Source organism: Lonchura striata, chromosome 4, assembly GCF_046129695.1.
Source record: "Lonchura striata isolate bLonStr1 chromosome 4, bLonStr1.mat, whole genome shotgun sequence".
Lineage (NCBI taxonomy): Eukaryota > Metazoa > Chordata > Aves > Passeriformes > Estrildidae > Lonchura > Lonchura striata.
The window spans coordinates 42,341,317-42,357,405 of NC_134606.1; the positions used below are offsets into that span (position 1 = coordinate 42,341,317).

General features: G+C 37.9%; 1 protein-coding gene across 1 annotated transcript in view; it reads left to right on the forward strand.

Annotated features, from left to right (window-relative positions):
• The window catches only part of DCHS2 (dachsous cadherin-related 2), a 104,555-nt gene that overhangs the window by 30,939 nt on the left and 57,527 nt on the right, over positions 1 to 16,089 (forward strand). Inside the window, exon 2 of the mRNA XM_021530219.3 lies at positions 12,829 to 13,020. Coding sequence (XP_021385894.2) covers positions 12,829 to 13,020 — 192 coding nt within the window. The remainder of the gene's footprint in view (positions 1 to 12,828; positions 13,021 to 16,089) is intronic.

A 16,089-nucleotide genomic window follows, 5' to 3' on the forward strand; every position in this document is an offset into this window, starting at 1 on the left:
ACTGAAGAATTTCTCTACTTGCCAGCACAATCTCATTCTTCTGATCATTGAAGCTGAAATTCCAGTTAACCCTTTCAATAACTGAAAGGGCTAAATTCAAAATGTTCAGAACCAGTTCCCAGAACAGAGTATTTCCTTTTCCTAAAACAAAACAAAAGACTTTGGAGAATTCTGGAGCTGAGCAAATGGACTTAACCATCTGATTTTCATCATATTCCACTTTAAAACAACTGACTTCTGCTGTGAAAGAATTATGGAACAGTATAGGACTTCAGTGTCCTGTCTGGAGGAGAATTCCTAGTCAAATGAAAATGATGCTTGTGTCTGTATCACTGTTGTGGCCAACTTATACCATCAGCCCCTCTCATTTCCTTCCCAGAACTTGATACATCTGTTATTTTTACAAATTTAAAAATGCTGCTAGTACACAGTGTGCTTTCCTTAAATGTTACACCATGAAATTTAGTCACTCTCTGTGCTTGTGTGTTTGCATGAACTATTCCCTCATATGATGTTCCTGCAGTTACGGGGTGTATTTTGTAAAGGTCTTCATGTTTGTCAGGTACTGGCTCATGCTATTTAAGTGCTCTGAACTCATGAGCAAAGGATGAATGTAGAAATTGGAGTTTGGAATCCATCTCTTATAATGGTGGTGGGGAGAGGGTGGTGTCCATTTGTGCTGCAGGTTCATGACCCTTTCTCTTTGGCCCTCTTAGTTGGCTCAGGACTGTTCTGGCCTGAACTTTGGTAACTTTGCATTTCTGTGTGGTGCATGCAGCTCAGTGGGACAGTCTGCTTCTGGGTTCCCATCTGATGGAGGTGCATCCCTCACAGTGACAAATGAAATATTTGTCACTCAGTGCACAGTCTGGATGCATATCCTGACTTGTGAACATATGCTGGTCTTGTGGCCACCATGTAGTTAGCTGGGTTTGTGTGTGGAGGCTGTATGAGCAGGCACTGGTTGTACAAGGAAAGGTGCATCACATGGCTTCATTTAGACATGAATGAAAATGCCTGGTCTGAAAAGGGAATAGAGGACTTCTGGCCCCATCATTCTGAATGACATAAATGTTACTACATTCGATCAAAGATCTGTAGCTTGTGAAAGAGAGTGTATATGCAATTATTTTTATTACTGATGTGTATTACTTAGTTGGCATGATAATGTGTAAATTTTACTAGCCCTTCACCAAACAGAATTTCTGTTGTATGAAGAAGTGTAATTCTCGGAATACTAATGAGAACTTTAAGTTTGGGATTGGGAGCTATTTTATGGTAAACTCAGTTTCAAGTATTAAGAGTGTTTAAAAGCTCTGTCTTGTGTAAAATTTAGAGTAGTAGTGAGTTTGTCATGCTTCTGTGTATCATTGTTCAAATATCATGGATCATAGGTGATTCCCTTTAATTCTTTGGGAGTGGCTCTGCCATCTCCACATATTCAAAGCTGGGTAATCTGAATCATGTTTGTAAAATATGCATCTAACTTAAATTTAAGAACTTGCTAGTTTAGTTACATTTATTGTGCACTAGGTGGGTTTTGTATTTCAAATCAAATAAATTACTACTGGATTCTTTTTTTAATTAGACATTATCCCAGATTTTGCTTCATGTCATGCAATTGACTTTTGTTCTTTTTGAGGATTGTTTACTGTTGCACATTATCCTCTGTTAGCCCCTAAATTCTGTGAGTGTGAGGCCTGTGTAAAGCAAAAATAGCTAGAAATGTAGACAGGCAGTGTCAGAGAGACAGAAACCAACATTGATGTGTATATGAAAAAATTGATTTAGAAGGAAGGAGAAGTGAAACGTCTCAATTCTTTGTGTCAGGCTTCATTTTTGCAACAATTATTGGGAGAAATACAAGATCCCTCACTAATTTTTAGTCTACAATGAACAAAATATGAAAATATTTTCTCTCAAGTGCTGTGAATACAATATTCAAGCTGTGAGTCTGGCCATGTTTTAAATTTTCCATAAAAGCAGAAATGAACTAAGAGAGCCCTCATCTGCTTACTTCCAAATATAAATGGTACATGATTTATAAGACTCCAGTTACACAAAATGTATGCTTTCCTTAGAATAGAGTTTATTCTTCTTTTAACACTTAGGAACACAAGATTTTGGCGTCAATAACTTGCAGGCAATATTTCTGAAAACCAAGCTAGAAGATACTATTAATACTGTCATTTTGGACATAAGCACGTTAACAGATATTCAGAAGGAGTCAGGACAGAAGAGGCCAGCTTTCCAAAGGGATTCTGGAAGGCACTTCATTTTTGTTAATATTTGGCAATCTGTTTAAATGAGCATTCGGATTCTGAGCATTAGACATGCAAAGTGATAGAAACCTTTGCCTTCATTTACTTATATGTTCTGCAAAGCCTGTCTTGAAGTGGTGTTCTTGAACCTCACCATGGTGATCAAAATGAAATGGAGCAGATGATGATGATAATGATATTGCTGTTTATCTAACTTACATTAGTACATTTCCTCTAGTCATTAAAAACATGATTTTTCATGGATGAAATAGAAGTACCTGCTTTTCAAGAGTGTGTGGATGACTAGGTAAATTAAACAAGTCCATTGTCATTTAAATCATTGACCTGTGTAGCAGTCTGAAAGGTAAATATCTGTAAAATAGAGTATGGGCAGTAGGAAGCCTGCCACTCTTTCAGTAAATAAATAAACTGAAACAACTGATGCCATGAGAAATGCAAAAGAATCTGTCTAACTTTGATCAGCTTGATTGTTTTGTGGTTGTTTTTAGATTTTTTTAAAATTAGGAATCCTTCCTGATTTATAGAAAGGTAGTGACCAGTCAGCTCTCTGCAATAGCAAACACCCATGTACATTGCATGGAATACCTACAGCTGTAATACAGATGTGGGAGGGACTGGGCTCTGGGTTGACCCTCTCCGACATCTTCTCTGGACTTAAGCAAAACTGTACATTTTCTGAGTTAACTTTCTGCTAGGACTTTATGGGCAGGTTTCTTCTTCAGTGACAGGAGGCCTCTAGCTGGCCTGCCTTACTACCCTTTCGGTGGTGTTAAACCACCATATCTATCCAAGGGGTGCAGTAATTTACAAGTGTATTTGTAAGTGGCAATCTGGGTAGCTCACACATAGTCTCTGCTTACTGTGAAGGTGCAGTAACAAATCCTTTCAGGCTTGTAGCAAAGTTTGAATTTTTAATCTTGGCTGCTCACTGATATTTGCTAATGTGACTCGGAAAAGAACTAGGGAAAAACCTTCAATAATCTGACTATATACAAATAAAGCTTCTTGGATTTCATTCTGTCTTCTTTTTCTTTAAATGGACCACTACTCTTAGTGGTCTTGTTCACAAAAAAGCTCTATAAATAATTGTAGCAGTCCAGTCAGGAATGTTGGTTGGAGTGTTGTGGTTTGCAAGCAGGAATTAGCAGCTCAGACTGGTTCTGGGGATTGGGAAGTGTTTGCACAAATGTAAGTGTTTAGATTTAGCCTATCTTAAGACCATGCCACTGCTTAAAGAGGGTCTAGGCTCTACATGGACTGAACTTTTCCTGCCACCTTCTTACCATTTGCCTCAGGTCATCTGCATCAGGAACTGACTTGGCTGAAATCAAATGTTGCACCAATAACAAAGTTTTTATTATAAGATTTTATTGGAGCCTGTTCTTGATCTGTCTCAAAATCCTTTTGCCAAAAGGAATGCAGCCGGGTGCAAGGTTGCTTTTCTACTTACAGAGTTCTTTCTCTCCTTTGTAGCATCCTCCTGCAATTTGTCTATCATAGGTATGAGTATAATCAAAAAATATTTTTTTTTTGTCGTTAGTGTTCTAAGATCACACACATAGTCTGAATTCAGGATACATACTTCAATCCTTTAGTTAAAGAATATATCACATTGCAGCTGTATAAGTATATATTTGTTACTATAAATATAGTAATTATAATTGATCTAAGCAAAAAAGGAATTATTCTAACAACTTTTTATAAATGCTATTATACATGCTACTAATAAGTTACACTATTGATTCATTTTTCATATTAAATTGTCCTAAACAAGATAGCTAGTACCTTGAATTGTGCTTTCTAAAATAACTTATTAATATAATTCTAAAATAATCCTGCCACTAAAAGTTCAAACGTGCTCCAATGTGCAATCATTAAAATAGCATATTCAGTATGAATATTTATTTGTGAGATGGATATTCTCAACTATTAAACCCATTGCTCCTTGCTTTATGTAATTAGCACAGAATAGGGAGATTTTTGTGCTCTGCTGTTTCTTGGCAGAGGTATTCAGTCTTGGGACTCTGTAGCATACTAATGAATAAAAATGGATTTGTACTTAAATCCTTAATTGTGCATAGCAAGGTTTTAGCATGTTATAAAATCTAAAATTATAGCAGAGTACGTGAACAGCATTAGCAAATGGATGGAGCTGCTTTCACTGAAAAGTAGGGGGGTTAGACTTTGGATGATTAAATAAGGCTTTCGTAATGCAAATATTTGCTAGTTGCTGTTAATACCTTTTTCTTTCCACATAAGTACTTTTTTTATTTCTGTTCTTTCAGTTTGCACAGATGATAACATTAAATTATTTTCTATTTTATTATATTTGCACAATAATAAGAAAGACAATGTAGACCAAACAGACTGACAGAGTAGATGGTCCTTTAAGCGGACATTTTCTGTGCTGGAGCTCAGGCTTAGTACTCCCAAAAAGACATATCACATGACTTATCATATGATAAGTAGGCATTTAGCAGTACAGCTGCTTGCTATGCATTCAGACATTGACAATTGTATTTTGTATAATTGTGGTCCAGGTCCTATTAGTGTAGCAAGAGTGATAAGGTCAGGCATTCCAGGTTGGACCTGCCTCCCACACCTCTGGATCTTGGCTCACCTCAATGGGATCTAGCTGCTTGTGCTGTCTTGCAGAAGGCATGGTAGCAAAACTTAAAGCATGTCAAGAACATCTGCATTAAACTGGAGTGAATTCAGGCTCTGGCTAGCATCAGAGCAGGAATAGCAGATCACAATGAAGACTGAAATGCCTAGTTCTTCAGGATCTGGACTTCACTTGCTGAAGTGTCTGAATGAAAGAGTGATGCTGTAATGTTCTTAAGCTGTTTTCTCCTCCAGTGATTTTAATTTTTCTTGTTTTCTGTAGACTAACTGAAAGCAGTAAATCAAAGATCTGTCAATATTTTTTATTGGCAGGTTTTTTTCACAGTCATCCATTAGATACACAGAAGAGCAGAGAAGGCAAAAAACTAAGATCTCATAATCGTTCATCATGTAAATTAAGTTTCTTTCCATTTGTTTGTTGTGGGGAAGATACAGAATGTTATAAAAATTGGTGTATTATAAAGAAGGTAAAAATCAGTGTTATCTTTTATGACAGATTCATATGTGAAACAGGGTTAGTTTTACTTTAAATCTATGTAGTTAATTGGAATTTCTGTACAATTCATGGGGGCACAAGTGGAAAAAAAAAAAGAACCAAACAGTGTAGTTGTTTGAAAAGCCAAAACCAAAAGCCTTATCAAATTAAGATGTAATGTTTAGTTGAGGTTACAGTGAATGCCACATTTCGTATTCTCTCCTTGAGCAGAAAGGCTGCCTGGCCTCTGTCTATGCTTGCATTTAGGCTTTCCTCTTTTCACTTGAAAGGCTGTTGGGAATTATTGAATGTTTTGATGGGACTTGCTTCTTATTAGCACCTTCATAAAACTGATGCTAATTTCTAGAGTGAATTGGGAATTGGCATCAGCTTGAGTACAACTTAGCAAGGTCATGTCTATGTAGTGCTTATTGTCAGTTGTTCAGCTGTGGTAGTCTCCATCCTATAGCAGATCAAAAGAATGCAAAAAGATTGGCATTAGTCAAGTCCATTGGCCTGACCAGCACAGTGAAGATCTTTTGTATCAGAGCAAGGATAAAGACTAATGATTTTCTTATTTGTTGGGGAATTTTTGAGTATCTGGTACCTGTGGTGGTTGGCAAAGTAAGCATCAATGCCAGTTGAATTAGCAGCTTAAATATGAGTTGTTATTTTAATTTGTGACTTTCCAGATGCAGCCCAGCTTGAGAATGAAGAATGGGGCTTTTTCTGCTGTCAGTGCAATTATCAAGGACCAGCTGTTAAGGCCTCAGGAAAATAGTTCCTGTTCTTGAAGTCAAGGCTCATGCTTTTAGGACTTCAAGTGGATCTACAGCTTTATTCCCATTTCCATATGTTAAACCTGCTGCACTAGGGAGCAGGTTAATCGTGGGTGCTGAGGCAGATAAATAAAATTCCAAAGTAATGTCTTTATTACCCTCTGCCTCAGGCAGTGAGATAGAGACCATTGGTTTGTATTTGATAGGCTATTTTCTCACTAACCAGGCTTGTAAGTCAAAGCACTGGCTTGAAGACATTTGACAATGTGTGATTGTGGCAACATGCATGCTAATCTATCATACAAATACACCCAAGTGACTTGAAAAATGCCTGCTACCAGTAATTTCACTGCTAGTATTTCTAGTCATATTTTGCTGACAGCATCCCACCAACTCAGACTGCTCCTTTCCCTGTGGCTGTGGACCTGGCATGAAGGTCTGGCAGAGCAGATGCTTCTACAGTAGTTAACCATTCTGGTGGTGCTTGGGCTGCCTACATGAAGAATTAAAATCTTCTCTGGTAAGGGTCTGCTGTCAGGTATTGCTGTACTGCCTGGAACAGGCCTGCTGTCCTTCAATATGTCAAATGTAAGGATGCTGGGTTTTGTGCTGTTGACTGCAGGACCAGAACCATGCTTACACCATTGACAGCAACCTAACTCTATCACTGAACCTTTTCAGCTCCTTGGTACTTTCCTTTTTTTGTTCCCATAGTTTAGGAGTGGTTTTCACCTTTTGTCTATTTAGTCTTGTCTTACATTTTGATGAATATTGTTGAGTACGCAGTCATAGAATCACTAAGAGTGGAAAAGGCTTCTAAAATCACATTCAACTTTTGACCAAACACTACCATATCAAATAAACCATAGCACTAAGTGCCACATCCAGTCATTTCTCAAACACTTCCAGGGAAGGTGACTCCGCTGCTTCCCTGGGCAGCCTGTTTAATTCCTTAACCACCCCTTCAGTGAAGAAATTTATTTCCAACCTGAACCTCCCTTGGCAGAACTTGAGGCTATGTCCCTTTTTCTGTCACTTGTTACCTGGAGAAGAGGCCAACTCCCACCTGCCTCCTTTCAGGCAGTTGTCAAGAGCAGTAAGGTCACTCTTGAACCTCCTTTTCTTCAGGCTAAGCACCCCCAGATCCCTCAGTTGCTTGTCATATAATTTACTCTCTAGACCCTTCACCAGCTCAGTTGCCCTTCTCTGGACATGCTCCAGCACCTCCATGTCCTTTATGTAGTGAGGGGCCCAGAACTGGACAGAGCACTCAAGATGCGACCTCACCAGTGCCAAGCACAGGAGACAGTCACTGCCCTGGTACTGCTGGCCATGTTCTGCCTGATACAGGCCAGGACACCACTGGCCTCCTTAGACACACGCTGGCTCATGTTCAGCTGCTGTTGACCAGCATCCCCAGGTCCTTTTCCACTGGGCAACTTTCCAGCCTTTAACCCTTCACAAGGTTGTTGAGATCCAAGTGTAGGACCTGCCACTTTCCCTTGCTGAACCTCATACAATTTGCCTTGGCCCATTAATCCAGTCTGTCTACATCCCTCTGCAGAGCTTCCAGCCCTCCATCAGATTTCTCTACCTGTCGTCCCCCCACCCCCAACTTGGTGTTGTCTGCAAACTGACTGAGGATGCAGTCAACCCCCTTGACCAAATCATTGATAAAGATATGGAACAGGGGTGGCCTCACCCAGGTGGTTGCACATTTCCCACCACTGTCTGGACCCGGCCATCCAGCAAGTTTTTAACCAGTCAAGAGTACACCTTTCCAAGTTATGGGCTGCCAGCTTGTCCAGGAAAATGCTGTGGGAGGCAGTATCAAAGGCTTTAATGAAGTTGAGGTAGACACATCCATGGCTTTTTCCCTCATTCTCTTGATGGGTCACCTGCCATAAAAAGAGATCAGGTCAGTCAAGCAGAACCCTGTCTTTCCTAAACCTATCCTGGCTGGGCCTGATTCCCTCAGTAGTGTAGTATGCTTTTATTTACCCTATATTCTGATTTTCTTTAAAATTGACTGCTGGAAATTAACTTGTTTTTTATTATATCAGTAGAGCTAAAACAATTGAACAGACTTCTTGTGCAAAAAATAAATGCTCAAAATCTGTCTTACGATCTGACATTGAGTCCACCAAACAGATTTTAACAGCTATGAAATCTGTACCTTGGTTAGCTGAAATCAAGTGAAGTAAACTTGACAGAATATGTGGTATGGGAAAAATTCTTATGCTGTGAAGAATTGATTTAATATTTCTTAATCTCATTTAATTGCTAACACAGATGACCACAGTGATGACTTAACCAAATGACCTGGTCTTTCCAGTGGTCTGGTCTTATCTGAAAGATGTAAAATTAATCCTGGCCACTCACATGTGAAATTCAGCACTGCCAATCAGTCATCTTTAAGGCTGCATACTCTAAATCCTAAAAAATATTTTTATATAAGTTCTGAATCTTTGATCTGCAAGTAATAGGATTCTTTTCTGTTGTGGTTTTGTGTGCACAAGGCATTTCCCCCATTTTGGATATAATGCAAAATATTTGCTCTGCTTTTCAAAATACGTTCATTTGTTAGGAAATAATATCTAGGAAGCAAAATAAAGGTATGTATAATCACAGAGACTTAATTTTTATTTGTTGGGGATAAAAAGGAGTGGAAATCTAAAAAAAACCCAAACAAACAAGCAAAAGTATTTTCTCTTAAAATTATTTTGTTTAAAGTAATGTGGAATTTAGTAGCTCTATTTCTCTATAATCTTGTTTACAATTAGTTTTTTGGTTACACTATTCAATGCCTGTAAAATATGGGGACATATTTCCCATTGCTATGAATTGTCATCATTCCACTGAAGTGATTGTGGAAGCAGCTGAAGATCTCCCAAATGTTTGCTTTCTGTAAGCTCTGAAGTCTCTCCTTTCTCAGCATAGTGCTAAAAATGGTTTTGTTCCCTCTTATTTTAGTGTACTGCCTACATTTTTTTTTTTTTGTTTAAACCTGGACATGTGTTACAGGGTTGAAATGCACGTGTGGATAAGGAAAATTGGGTAGTTACCCCTAAAATCACAGGTTCTTTGAGATCATCCCCTCTTTCTATATGCAATGGAAGATTATTTCTGTACTTGCAACACTGTTGAATTTTGTCTGTCTTCTTACACCCTTTAGTATCTTCCACTTCACACCATTTATTATCCTCTTGCACAAGTCTGTCTGAACATCACACAGGTGGGTCAGATTTTTTCACTTGTTCTGCACAACATTTCTCTAGATCCCCGTGTTTTCTCCTCTTGAGAGGATATCTGAAGTCTGACCACTTTTGGTAGTGTCAACTGGACAGATAAAACATTTTTTCTCTGACAGATTTTTAGTCTAGGCATTGGACAAGCTGACCAAAGGATGCAAGATACAGGAAGCATGACTGACAGGAGAAGTCCAGCCAGGAGCTATCCATACAATGACTCTTGTTGGCTTTAAAAAATGTTTCTAGGGGAAATATTTTGTCCTGAACTTATTCCCAAGTTTACACTCTTTAAAAACTTGGATGTTCAACTTAACTGCATTGAAAACATATTTAGTGAAAGGAGGAAGACCTTGGGGGCATAACCCTTCCTTTTCTTCCCTTTATCTCCAAGATTCCAATCTTGTATCAGGCTTGTCAGAGGTGTTACATAATTGGTACTCTCTTGCCTCCCACTTCTTCAAGGCACATAAATCCATTCAACTCCATCACCTTTGTGATATTGCTAACATAGAACACTCTTGATCACTCCACTGTGAAAATTCCTGCTGCTGCCTTCATTTCCTCCTGTTTGGGCTGCTGTAACTCACAGCTCTTGGGCAGTTAACAGCTGCAATACCCTGTAGGATTGGTGCTCTCAGTATGCTATCAACAGTGACTACTGTGTGCTTTAATTCCCAAAATCTTCAATAACTTGGTCTCTTAATTGTGTCAAAAAACTTGAATTTGTTAGCATGTGTTCACTGAATTCCTCCTTCTAAATCAGCTTGCATTTAGTTGATAATCTTAAGGGTCATTTTTCAGCCTCAGTGATTCTATGATCATAGTTAATAGCTTCCCTGACCTCAAGTGTAGTGCCATTCAATGTCAGATCTGTCTGCTACAGGAAATTTTTCATTTGTTTTTAATTCCTGATCTTCCCTCTTCAGATCAAAGGTTCCATGGTGAGTGATTAAAAAAAGGACTACTAAGTGGGTAGAAATTGAATGGATGTGAGGTACTTGAACGGTGAGAAAGATTTTATTTTTCTCCAAAACTGGATGGCACTTAGTTCTGCTGCCTGAAAGATGATTATAGTAATTTAAGTTGATCACAATTAGACCTTTAAATTTGCATAGCCTTGAACTAAAGCATTTTTATTTAAATTCATCACTCATTATGCCTTTACATGTACTGCTCAAAGTCTGAGGACTGCATAATTTACAACAAAGAAAACAAGTCACTGAATTTAATGAGCTAAACTTCTAACAATACCTCCAGATTTCACCTGCAATTAATCACTCATGCTCAATTGCAGACAAAAATGTTAGCATTTATGCATGTAATTGCATGTAGGCACAGTCAGACAGAACCTTTCAGTACTGTCACCCCTGTTGGATTTCAAGCAAAAGAAATAAATTGAAATGCTTTTTCTCATAAGGGCCAAGTAATTATTGTTCCATAACATTAGGGTGGTAGATTACTGAGAGCACACTAGACATATGTTCTGTTCTTGTTTTTTTGACAGAAATAACAAAATACTAGGCTGGAGAAACATGCATGTTGTAGACTTGATTTACATATAGCTGTTAAGCATTTTTAGGACTGGATCTTTGTTCAGCTATGCGTGATTGTAAATTTTGCTTTTAAATTTCCCAGAACGAGTGGTTGGACCCAGGTCAGGAGTGGCCACGCATTGCACACTGCTGCAACTGTGGGATGCAAACTGCAAGGGTGTGAAAAGGGCATGAAGGTCTCTGTAAGCACAAGGCTCCCCTAAAGGAGCTTTTTGCTGTGGCAATTCTGGAATGACGGCCTTTGGCATTGTGAAAAACTTTCTTATGGGAGGAAAAATGTTATGGAGTATGCGGTGCAGGCCAGTGACACTTCTGAAATACAAAATATCTTGAGTTTCCATGAAGAAGTGGAAAAGTCTGAAAAACAAGCAAAAACCAAACCACAACAAGAAAAAAAAAAAACAAATGAAATAACGTGTATCTTTTGGGCTGTCATTTTAAAATTCTGATTGATGTAACTTGTTTAGAGTAAGTTTTAACTTTATGAACTTTATGATTTGAATTCACACTTTTTATGTGGTTTCCCTTTCCCCACTTCCATGTTTTTCAGCCTTCCCAAGACATGTTTTGTTCATTTGGTTTTAATTCGGTCACAGCTAAGTATCTTAGTGTCAAAACAATTCCTGTGTGGGCGAAGAAGGGAGCTTGTGATGCAGACACTGACTGATCTTTATAGCCACATTTGTTCTGGTAGGAACAGCAGCCAAAAGCTGTTCTGGGTCCCATGGCCAAATGACCTGGCATAGCTTGTGTCCATGCAACAAAATTAATTTATAGCATCCAAACAGGACAACCTAATCCAAACTTACTTCTAAGAATACTCCCTGGCCTGGACTGTTTCTTTTGAAACTCTACCTAAAACTGTGCCAGATGGTTTTCTGTACAGGCAGGCACGTGCAGACCTCCACCTCTGCCCTGGCTGTGGTTGATGGCTGTGGGTCTCACCTTATCAGCCGGTGTCAGGTGCAGGCACTGGCTAGTGCAGGTCTTGTCTGTGGGCTCCCACCAATTCTAATCTAACTCTTGGGCTTTGTGATACTAAAGTTTCCAAAACTCTGTTAGGGTCTTCTCTGTTAATGCCTCTGTTAAGACATTGTGCTTGTACAGATGGGCTGATGGAAAACCTACAGAAATTACCATTTTCAAAGAAAAAGTAGAAAAGGGATCTAATTGTAAAGGAGAAATTATTTATGTGTCTCCAATAGTGGCAAATTAGAGAACTGAAAATACTGGTTATCTTGACATGTACGTAGTTTTCACTTAAGTTTAGAAACATTTTGGTAGAAAATAATTATAAAAACATCGCAAGAGAATGTGCCAGGGAAGAGCCAAACTCAGCAGAGAATTCTTGTTATCAAAGATCATAGGGGAATAAAATTGAAAGGGGAACATACAAAATACCAGCTGTGGGTCAAAAAGCATAAGTGCCACCAAGATATCTTTCAAGTGAAAACTAAATTGAGATCTGGGGAGTCTTTTATAGAATACATTAGGTAAGGATGTCCTGCTGCACCTTTCTGATCTATATGTGACATAAGAACTTTCTGATTTTTCCCTAAGAGCGATCTTTGTTGATAAAAATAACATAAAGGGAAAATACCTTAAGGTATCACCTAATGACATAGCTTAAGAACATGGCTTTTCCAATCATGGGAAAGGAAGAAGTTTGATATTTACACTGTCAGTAGCTGAGATATTTTACGAACTGCTGGAAGCCAGCTTAGGTAGCAGAACGTATTTGAATTTATTCTGTGTATACACATTTGCTTTCACAACACAAATGGGTTCAAAAATCATAGACACTTTCTTTTGATGAGTAATAGTTTCACTGACTTCATTTTTATCTCTGTTGTCTCTCTGCAGGTCAAAGCAACAGATGCAGATGCTGACCAGTTTGGAGAAATTGAATATTCTCTTTACGATGGATTTAATTTTTATGAAAAATCCAAAGCTTTCCAGATTGACCCACACACTGGTCAGATCTTTGTGTCTCAAGACATTGACAGAGAAGAAGATCCAACCACTTATGATCTCTTAGTAAAAGCTACAGATGGGGTAAGTTTCACCTTTCTACACTGCCAAATTTGTGAATGCATTTGCAAATTTGGATGTCTGGTATTCTTTTAAATGAGAATGTAGCAACTATGTAAAAATTACATGAATTTGAATAAAATGTCTTGTCCTTAAAGAGAGCAGAAAATTATATTCATGAACTGTGAATTTTTACCTGAACTAATAAATTTGGTTGGGAAATACCCAAGGAATTCTAAATAAGGTCTAGAAATAGGTTTCTAGGATGTGTTAGTCCTTGCTAATTTTCCTCCTCCTATTGGAACCAATGGACTCCAAGTTACTTCCGCTCTCTACTTTCAAGATCACTGCAGCAGTTATAAGACAGTACCATGGGCTAGAACTGCATGGCTACTGTGGGTGGCAGTGACTTTCCTGGGTAAGTTCCTGGTCCTTTCTAGTTGGCTGTGCCATTGCTGCTGCCATGGGTGGGTGCAGCCTCCCTGCAGCTGCATGTCTGAAAGTTTTCCTACTGTACAACAGCTGATGCTTGGAGGTGAGCGTTCATGGCACAGCAAGGGTGGCGTGGTTGTATGTGCCTGAAATAGTTCATTGCAGATCCTGGTGAGGAGACATTTGCTGTGGTGGGGACATATAAAGATGTCTGGGGATGGACACCTTGCCACCTGATGCCATGTAACAAAAAGTTTTGCTAGTAAACTCCAGAAAAATTATTGAAGAAAACTATTCATGATATTATTTTCATTACAAAATATTAATTTTGCGATTTGCAGTCTGAGGTGGTTTGCTTTGTAAGACCCAGGTCATACTGTTCTTTACCTTCTTCAGCTTAATAGAGAATTGTGAAGAAGATGAAGAAAAGGTTATTGATTGCCTTCAAATGTTAAAATTAATATCAGGACACTTTTTGAAATGTTATTCAGGTCATATTTTGCAGTACAATTTGTCCTGAAAAACATTGACATTCAATTATTTCAGGCTATGCAGTTTTTATTTCTTACTTTGAAGATCAAAATTGCATTTAGGATGATGTCTTAAGTGTATCTAATGTAACTTTTTAAAAATGCAGTTGTGTTAGAAATGCTGAGTTTTTCATTAAAATGTCTTTTTTTTATTGTACACCGAAGAAACTTAATGAACTACGATTCCTATATTAATGAGTAGATTAACTTAAATAGCTGCAGTTGATGGTTGTATTAATTATTTCATTTCGGGAATGTAGCCATTGAGGGTATATCTGTTTTTTTGAATTCAGGTATTTGTGTAATAGTTAAACAATGTTTTTTCTTTAGGTGTCCCAATTCAGTGTTCATTTCAGAGGCTACAGAAATATTCCTTAATTAATATTCCCTTTAGCAGTGTGCTTTTTCTTCCTCATAGATTTCTTTAGAGCAGAAAAAAATACATAAATATATTTGTATATTTGTTTCCATACTCATCTGATTTGGATGTCTAAAAACTTGACCCTGCTCATTGCAGGGGGTTTGGACAGAAGAACCTTTGAAAGATCTCTTCCTACTCAAACCATTCTATAATTTTAATTCCTCTAATATAATTTCCATTCCTCTAATGTCTATAGCAGAAATAGTTCTGTCTGACCATTTTGGAATTTCACTTGCGTGTGATTTCTGTCTTCAAAATTTATACTTGAGTACACATATCCAAACCAACTTTGAAGAGTAAAGCAGTCTGTATTGAAATGTATAATAGCAGAAAATTAGGCATTCTTCTATACTTCATAATTTTATTTTTCCTCTCATTCACATGTTTTGAAGATGTATAAATGTAAAGGACATACACATCTGGAATATCAAGATTAGTCATTAATAAAGGCTATGTGAGAGCTTGACAATAGCAGTGAAATTCTGAAAAGTTTCTAAGATACTCAGGTACAGAAAATTATTTTGAAAATCTGAAAGAAAATATGTTGCATAATGAAAAGCTTGATGTCTTAATTTTTTTAGTTAAATTACTGCTCTATTGATAAATCTTAAGTTAAAGGAAAATAACCAATGCATTGAAACTACAGAGTATTTAACTTTAAAACTGCTCTGTCATTTATCTCTATTTACGGACCTTGTGTTTTCAGAACTTCAGTAATGGGGAGAAAGGTTCAGTTTTTTATTGCTTTGTTTGTGACAGGCAAGGCTTGATCTTTTTACTGGAAGTCAGCACTTTGTAGAAGTTTGCCCATCTGACACCTAAATACTAAAGCACCTAAATTCAGTATCAGCTTTTCAAAGTTTTTAGTGCACCTGAACTTGTGTTGACCAGCTCTCTACCTTTAAAGCAGAATTGTAGTAGGATATTTGTCTTATCTTCTGACATTCTGCTGCTGATTTTGATCAATTAAAGATGTTAGGTGTGGGGCTCAAAGTAGAGGCTGTGATCAGGGAAGAAATGTGCACAGAAAAGAGAGAGGAAGGATGAAAGGTCACTTGTGACAAAGAAGACTAGAGAGATGGAAAGGAAAGTAAATAACACAGCTAATTAGAAATGAGGAGGAAAATAAAGTATTTTCCAGGTGGTATGCAGTTTATCTTACAGCAAAACTATCAGTTTCCTCCACCTGTTCCTGGCTACTCCATTACATGGCTTTAGAACTTGTCAGTCATGTCTTTTATGCATTGTGTAGAAAATGTAAGGAGTGAACTTCAATTGCACACAAGAGCTCATGGAGAGGCAGGTGGAAAACAGCTTTTGTTAAACTGGTTTTAAATAAACATCCTGTGAGAGCTTGTGGGGGCACTCTCACTGATAAATCAAAGATGAAAAGAAGTATCCTTGTCTCCCCTATATGAAATGGTAGGTCTTCAGCTTTTCAGTTGATTCATCGTCACTGCAAAGGGTTCACCATCAGCAGGTGTGTTAATGATTCTTTTACTGCCTTTCTGCATAGAGACAGTCTTGTCTCTTGCTTTTTGGTAATCCACCCTGCCTATCCAGTTTTCTTTGTCTTTTACACTGGAGCAGTTGAAACCTAGATATAAACACTTAACACTCACAGGCAAAGCTTCTGAAAAACTTAAGGGTTTTGAAATAATTGGAGATCCCTCTCCACTTTGACAACATTACTTCATGATGATATATCCT